At 41.1% G+C, this 8,305-nt stretch overlaps 1 protein-coding gene across 1 annotated transcript in view; it reads left to right on the top strand.

Annotated features, from left to right (window-relative positions):
* The first annotated feature begins 1,782 nt into the window (after positions 1 to 1,782).
* Positions 1,783 to 8,305, top strand: part of LOC140065410 (uncharacterized) — a 39,542-nt gene continuing 33,019 nt past the window's right edge. The window contains exon 1 of the mRNA XM_072113030.1: positions 1,783 to 1,880. Within this exon, the coding sequence (XP_071969131.1) occupies positions 1,878 to 1,880 (3 nt within the window). The 5' untranslated portion in view covers positions 1,783 to 1,877. The remainder of the gene's footprint in view (positions 1,881 to 8,305) is intronic.

Raw genomic sequence — 8,305 nt, 5'->3', positions numbered from 1 at the left:
GTGGTATGAGATAAATATAATAACAAAGATATTAGATACAGGCGGTCCCCTACTTAAGGACACCCGACTTACAGACAACCCATAGTTACAGACAGACCCCTCTGACCTCTGATGAAGATTTCTGAATGTTTTACTATAGTCCCAGACTGAAATGATCAGCTGTAAAGTGTCTGTAATTAAGCTTTATTGATAATCCTTGGTCCCATTACAGCAAAAAATGTTTAAACTCCAAATTTTTTTTGTCTGGATCTACAATTATAAAATATACAGTTTCGACTTACATACAAATTTAACTTAAGAACAAACCTCCAGACCCTATCTTGTACGTAACCCGGGGACTGCCTGTATATCCTAACTCATATGAAATAATCTTTCTATCTATCTCCTATCTATCTATTTATCTATCTATCTCCTATCTATCTATCTATCTATCTATCTATCTATCTATCTATCTATCTATCTATCTATCTATCTCCTATCTATCTATCTATCTATCTCCTACCTATCTATCTCCTATCTATCTATCTCCTATCTATCTATATATATATCATCTATCTTCTATCTATCTCATATCTATCTCCTATCTATCTATCTCCTATCTATCTATATATATATATATATATATCATCTATCTTCTATCTATCTATCTCATATCTATCTCCTATCTATCTATCTATCTATCTATCTATCTATCTATCTATCTCCTATCTATCTATCTATCTATCTATCTATCTATCTATCATCTATCTATCTCCTATCTATCTCTCTATCTATCTATCTATCTATCTATCTATCTATCTATCGATGATAGATAGGTAGATAGATAGATATTAGATAGATGATAGATAGATAGGAGATAGATAGATAGGAGATATATAGATAGAGATAGGAGATAGATAGGAGATAGATAGATAGATAGATAGATAGATAGATAGATAGATAGGAGATAGATAGATAGACACATCTCTATACACTGTATATGTATATATCACACCAGGCACTATTTCTGACTGGATTGGTTGTGTGTATAGTGAGCTGGACAATGGTGCTGGTTAGAAATTAGTTTATGTGTCATTTGTGTAATGATTTAGTGTGGACAAGTCTCCTGGCAGCACAGGAGTGATCTCACCTGGATGGTGTGTGGTCAGACAGGAGCAGGACTTGTGCTGGAGAATCTGAGGTGAATCTCTGACAGGATTTCTATCAGTGCATGCAATGTGCAGAGCGGGGGAGAGGGGGCGGGGCTAATATGTAAATGATCACTACGGAGAGAGTATAGCAACAGCCATCTGAGGGACTGCTGAGAGAGGCTGATACCAGGGAGAAAACTGCTTCATACAGGTGCAAAGAGCAAGATTCGGGTCACCAATGCAATTGCAAAAAGGCTTTAACCCCTTAAAGGGGTTTATCGAGTTTCTTAAAAAAACTATATGTGGCCGGGAGCGGGCTGACTAAAACAATAAAGATGTACTTACCCTCCGGTATCCAGCGCTGCTGTTGCTCCGGTCCGGGCACCATGTAAACAAACATGGCCGGCGGAGCAGTGCTGGATTCAGCTTCCAGCCGGCCGTGGCCGGGTACGCCTATCCGTCCCTATACACAGCATTGTGTATGGGGGCCGGAAGGTTGTCGGGTCCGTCCGGAAGCTGAATGCAGCGCTGCTCCGGCGGCCATGTTTGTTTACATGGCGCCCGGAGCGACAGCAGCGCTGGATAACGGAGGGCACCGGAAGGTAAGTACAGCTTTATTGTTTTAGTCAGCCCGCTCCCGGCCACATATAGTTTTTTAAAAAACTCGGACAACCACTTTAAGGACGCAGCCATTTTACAGCTTAAGGCTCAGCCCCATTTTTTGGATTCTGACCTGCGTCTCTTTATATGGTAATAACTTTTGAATACTGTTACTTATCAAAGCAATATTTTTTCCCCACATGTTGTACTTCATTTTAGTGGTAAATTTTGGCTGATAAGTTTTGCGTTTATTTACAAAAAAAAGAAAAAAATTATGAATTTTTAGAAAAATTTGCCATTTTCGAAATTCAAAATCACAGCTTTTTCAGGCAAAGAGATTTACCACCTAAATAACTTGCAGAATAACATTTCCCATTTGTCTACTTTACATTTTCATAATTTTTGAAATGTTTGGATAATTTATTTTGAAGTCACGCGGCTAAATTTTACATATTTAGCAACAAAACCCCCCTATATAACCAACCCATTATCAAATCTGCCCCCCTCAAACTATCAGAAACAGCATTTACAAAGATTGTTAACCCCTTGAGATCTTCATAGTAATTGAATCAAAATGGCGGTGAAATTTAAAATGGTCAAATTTTGTCGGTTATACGTTCATTTAGCCCTAAAATTTACACATTTCCAAAAGATAAAAAGAGAAAACTCACCATAAAATTTGTTCTACAATTTCTCCCGAGTACAGTGACCCCCCACATGTGGACATTACTTGTGTTATGGGGGCACAGCGAGGCGCAGAAGGGAAGGAGCACCCTGCAGCTGCCAGGATTTTTGTTTCCTCATTGGCCCCTTTTGAAGGCTATAAAATCTTCGCTTTTCCGTTATTTGGGCCATGTGACGCCATTTTTTTTTTGCGCGATGAGATGCTTTTTCCAGTGTTACCATTTTGGGGTTGGTATCACCTATTGTTGAAAATTTAGGAACTTTTTTTGAGGTCATGAGTAGAAAAGCATCAATTCTGTACTGGATTTTTTCCTTTTTTTTTTTTTTTTTCTTCGTGTTTACCGTATATCCTAATAATCCTGTTTATCTTTAATCTTAATCTTTATTCTATGGGTCGATACGATTACGGGGATACCAGACATGAATATTTTGGTTTTACTAAATTTGCCAAATAAAACCCTAATGTGGGGAAAAATCTATCATTTTTGCATCACCGTCTTCCAAATGGCAGAACATTGTTGCGTTTTTGGCTACAGAGCTGGTTGATGGCTTGTTTTTTGCGGGTTTTTAACGTTTTTTTTTACGGCGTTCATCATATGGGTTCAATAGTTATTTCGTTTTATTCTATGGATTGTTACGGACGCAGTGATACTATATATGTGGGGTTTGTGTTATGATTTAGACTTTTTTGAGCGTTATATGTCTCTTTATATGTTTTGGGGCTTATGGGCATTTTTAGTGATTTATAAAGTTATTTTTTATTGAAAAACATTTTTTTTTTACATTTTTTACTTGATCCACCATGGGATATGAACAAGCAATCATCTGATTGCTTGTTCATGATAATACTCTGCAATACTGATGTATTGCAGGGTATTAGCAGTGTCAGCCTATGCAAATGCATAGGCTGACACTTTGCCTTTAAGATGACGTCACAGACGCCATCTTAAAGGCACTGCCTTCAGGCTTCTCTGGGGTCCCGATCGGACCCCAGAGGTGCCATAGCGGCGATCGCGTTAGCCGGGGATGTCAGCGGTAGATTACCGCTGAAATCCCGCGACCCCCGATGCCGGTTCGGCTCCTGTGCAGAGCTGAACCGGCATCGTCTCTGCGCAGTAGCTGTACTGCGCTAAGCGCTATTAGCGGGACTCAGCGCAGTACAGCTACGGCGCAGAGCGCTAAGGGGATAAATTCCAAGTCCTACAACATATAAAAAGTTTTTTCAAATGATGGTTACTCTTTAAGGCTCAGCGCCATTTTTTGTATTCTGACTTGCGTCGCTTTATATGCTTATAACTTTTGAACACTGTTACTTATCAAAGTGATTCTGAGATTTGGATGATAAGTTTTGCGTTTATTTAAAAAAGAAAAGAAAAATGTAGAATTTTTAAAAAATTTGCCATTTTCAGAATTCGAAATCATCACGTTTTCAGGCAGAGAGATTTACCACTTAAATTAGTTGCTGAATAACATTTTCCATTTGTCTACTTTACATTTTCAAAATTTTAGAAATTTTTGAGTCTGGATAATTTATTTTGACGTCGCGCGGTTTACAAATCGAATAGCGATTTTCCGTATTTTCAGAATTGACTATTTGGGGGATAATTACTGTTGTTGATGAAATTTCAAATATTTAACATCAAACTCCCCCCTATATAATCAACCCATTTCATATCTGCACCCCTCAAACTATCAGGAACGGCTTTTAGGAAGATTGTTAACCCCTTGAGATCTTCATAGTTATAAAATCAAAATGGAGGTGAAATTTAGAATGGTCAAATGTTGCCGGTTATACATTCATTCAACCCTAAAATTTACACATTTCCAAAAGATAAAAAGAGAAAACTCATTGTACAATTTGTTATGTGATCTCTCCCGAGTACAGAGACCCCCCGCATGTGGCCGTTACTTGTTTTATGGGGGCACAGCGAGGCGCAGAAGGGAAGGAGCGCCCTGCAGCTGTGTCTTAGGGAGGTTGTGCTTGCTGACGTCCTCGTCCGTTACCGCCCCTCCCTGATTTCCTCTCAATTGGGGGCGTCTCGGCTTCCTAGAGTGTGGGCAGTCACTTCAGTAATGTCTCTCCTCCCCGCAGTTGAAGCACGCTCCCATGAGCTTCGCGCTCTTGGTCCGGAACTGCTGTCAGTCTCACTGGTCTGTAAAACTGACGATCCTGGTCTCTGTTCCCCCTGGTTTTCTGTAACAGTCTTGTCGGTTCCTCTGTATGCCAGTCTGGCTGAGAAGTTTCTAGTCCATTAACAAAATAGCTGGCAAAGTGAGGGAAACACATGTTACCCAAAGTCTCCGAATCTTGCCAGGTATTCTTAGGGAAAGCGTTGGTCAAATGGGAAACAAAAGTTATAGACTCTGTCATAGGGTGACATTAGGTGGCATAAGCTGGGTGCACTGCATTCCAATCCAAAGCACCCCAGATTCAGAGCCCCCCTCCATCTTACTTTGTTTTTCCCTTTCCTTTTTTAAATTTTTTTTATTGAAAAAATTCTAATAAACATGTACAATACCATTCCTCAAAAATACATATGTACAAATAAATAAATACCATATAGGTTATACAATATTGCCCATAATACTAAAGTGCAATCTTAAACTTATGAAACCCATACCACCCCATGTGCCATTTATTTCTCGAGGGATGAACCACCCCTTTCACAAACCCGTGCATAATATATTTATACATCTGTGAAATCACCTTCTTCCTAAGACTAGTGCTGATCAAAAATTCTATTCCTACATCTGTGCATAAGGTAAATCTATCTTTACACCTCACCACATTAAATGCGTGCTGCAACTGCATGAATCGAAAAAAACTCGAATCCATCCCTGTGAAACGATTCCCGAACACCCTATAATCGCATAATTGAGACCCATCAAGAATCTGTGAGAAAAAATCGAACCCCCTTCTTAACCCCTTCACGCTCCGTGACGGATATATCCGCCACGGAGCTATGAAGGGTGTATGAAGAAGGCTCACGGGCTGAGCCTTCTTCATACAGAGATGGGCTTTGCTGCATATCGCAGCAAAGACCCATCGCTATCACCCGCGGTCGGTGCTTGCAGGTGCTCGCGGGTGTTAACCTTTTCTTTGCCGCCGGCAAAGTCGCCGGCGGCACTTTAAATTTGGCGGCGCATGGGCGCCGCCATCTTACCTCCGATCGCCGCTCCCCCGAACGTCATCGGGGGGCGGCGATCGGTTGCCATGGTAACCTCGGGTCTTCGTTTGACCCGAGGATACATGGCTTCTGCATATTCATTACAATGAGCCTGTGGCTCATTGTAATGTATAGTGAGCAGAAATGCCATATACTGCAATACAGTAGTATTGCAGTATATGGCAGGAGCAATCAGACCATCTAGGGTTAATTTACACTAGATGGTCTAAGAAATAGTGGAAAAAAAAAGAAAAAAAAAAGTTTAAAAAATGTAAAAAAATAATAAAATATTAAAAGTTCAAATCACCCCCCTTTCCCTAGAACTGATATAAAATATAATAAATAGTAAAAATCACAGACACATTAGGTATCGCCGCGTCCCAAAATGCCCGATCTATCAAAATATAAAAACGGTTATTGACGGCGGTGACCTCCGGAACGGCAAATGGCGCCCAAATGTTCAAAACGCGACTTTTACACCTTTTTAGATGACATAAAAAATGTAATAAAAAATGATCCAAATGTCGCACAGTCCTCAAAATGGTAGCAATGAGAACGTCGGCTCATTTCGCAAAAAATGACCCCTCACACAGCTCCATGCGCCAAAGTATGAAAAAGTTATTAGCGTCAGAAGATGGCAAAAAATTTTTTTCCTTTTTTGTACACATTCGTTTAATTTTTGAAAATGTATTAAAACGCAATAAAACCTATATAAATTTGGTATCACCACGATTGTACCGAACCAAAGAATAAAGTAGAGTTGTTATTTGGAGCGCAGAGTGAAAGTCGTAAAAACTGAGCCCACAAGAACATGACGCACATGCAGTTTTTTTCAATTTTTCCACATTTGGAATTTTTTTGCGGCTTCCCACTACATGGCATGGAATAATAAATAACATCATGGGAAAGTAAAATTTGTTACGCACAAAATAAGCCCTCACACAGCTCTGTACACGGAAAAATGAAAAAGTTATGGATTTTTGAAGATGGAGAGCGAGAAATTAGCAAAAATACCCTGCGTCCTTAAGGGGTTAAACCAGTGCTCACTATCTGGAATAGATTTAAATTCATCAAAGTGAAAATTCTCCCATATTGGGGTAAACCACAAAATGCCCTTTATACCCTTTACCTTTTTATATGATCCCCAACATCTATCTAATAACTTCGCCATGTGAATATTCTTATAATTGTTAAATCTAAATTCCCCACTTTCTAACAGAGAGAAAATGGAATCCCTACTTCCCACACTAAGCTCTATTAACCTACCATAGGCACTGCAGTTCTTTCTTATCACTAAAAAAGCAAGTTGGGAGGCCAAAAAGTAACCAAAGAAATAGGGAACCCCCAGCCCCCCATCCTCCAGAGAACAATAGAGAGAGGGCAACCCGATCCGGGCCCGCCTTTTCCCCCAAATCAAATCTCTGACCAAACCTTCAAGAATTCTGAACAGTTTCCCGGAGAGCCAGATTGGGGACACCGCTAGAGGGTAAAGGAGCTGTGGGAGGAGGATCATTTTGACAATAGCTACCCTATCAGCTCTAGAAAAGGGCATTTTTATCAACCCCATCTTCCTTTGTAACGTACAGGAGATGCTGAAACACATGGAATGTTTCTATAATCGTCAAAATCAAATAAGTTTTAACTGCACCATAAGCAAAACAAACAACAAAACTTCCCACTCCAAGAATTCTCTCAACAGAAGTTATTATATACCAGACTGTGCTGCAGGTGATGGATACACCCGCTGCAATGTGCTGCAGGCGATGTATACACCCGGTGCAATGTGCTGCAGGTGATTGATACTGGTCTGGTCTGGATCCTTTTTCCTTTGTTTCAGGAAGGAAAATGCATAAAATCTCTTTTTCGTAAAGGGCTATTCCTCCCATGAAGACATGTTTCTTATATGTACTCAGGATAACAAAATAACACATTCTCTAATTCACATTCACAAAAATGCAGAATTCACAGACATAGGGGCACATTTACTTACCCGGTCCAGTCGCGATCCAGCGGCGCGTTCTCTGCTCTGGATTCGGGTCCGGCCGGGATTTATGAAGGTAGTTCCTCCGCCGTCCACCAGGTGGCGCTGCTGCGCTGAAAGTCATCTCATCGCGCCGGAATTCACCACCTCGGACCAAGTGAAGGTAAGCGGTCACCAAGCGACACTTTTTCGGTTTTTAAATGCGGCGGTTTTTCCGAATACGTCGGGTTTTCGTTCGGCCACGCCCCCCGATTTCCGTCGCGCGCATGCCGGCGCCGATGCGCCACAATCCGATCGCGTGCGCCACAATCCCGGGGCAATTCAGGTACGATCGGCGCAAATCGGAAATATTCGCGTAACACGTCGGGAAAACGCGAATCGGGCCCTTAGTAAATGACCCCCATAATTCCAACATGTCTCTATCAGTCCTGCTGTAGACAATTTCAGTTGCCCCTTGACACAACCCTGTAACTTCTGACTTAGGGTTGGGCCGCCATCTTGGATTTGTATTTGCAGCATGGAGATCAGATTTCAGTCTGTCTCTGCTAAATGTCTGTAACCACGCTCCCTGCACGGAGCTCAGAGACACTCACATCCTGCCAGGAGATCGTGAGGAGAGAGAGGCTGCAAACTACAAGCTACGAGGAGATAAGTGATCAGGGGGAAGGGGGGAGCAGGCATAGACCTGTGAGATTTAGCAGAGCTCACAGTGTAACATTGTAAAAGTCTGTCAGCCTATGTGT

Source organism: Engystomops pustulosus, chromosome 6 (genome assembly GCF_040894005.1).
Source record: "Engystomops pustulosus chromosome 6, aEngPut4.maternal, whole genome shotgun sequence".
In the NCBI taxonomy this organism is placed as follows: domain Eukaryota; kingdom Metazoa; phylum Chordata; class Amphibia; order Anura; family Leptodactylidae; genus Engystomops; species Engystomops pustulosus.
The sequence above is the reverse complement of the archived record's forward strand: the minus strand, read 5'-3'. Positions and strand labels throughout refer to the sequence as shown.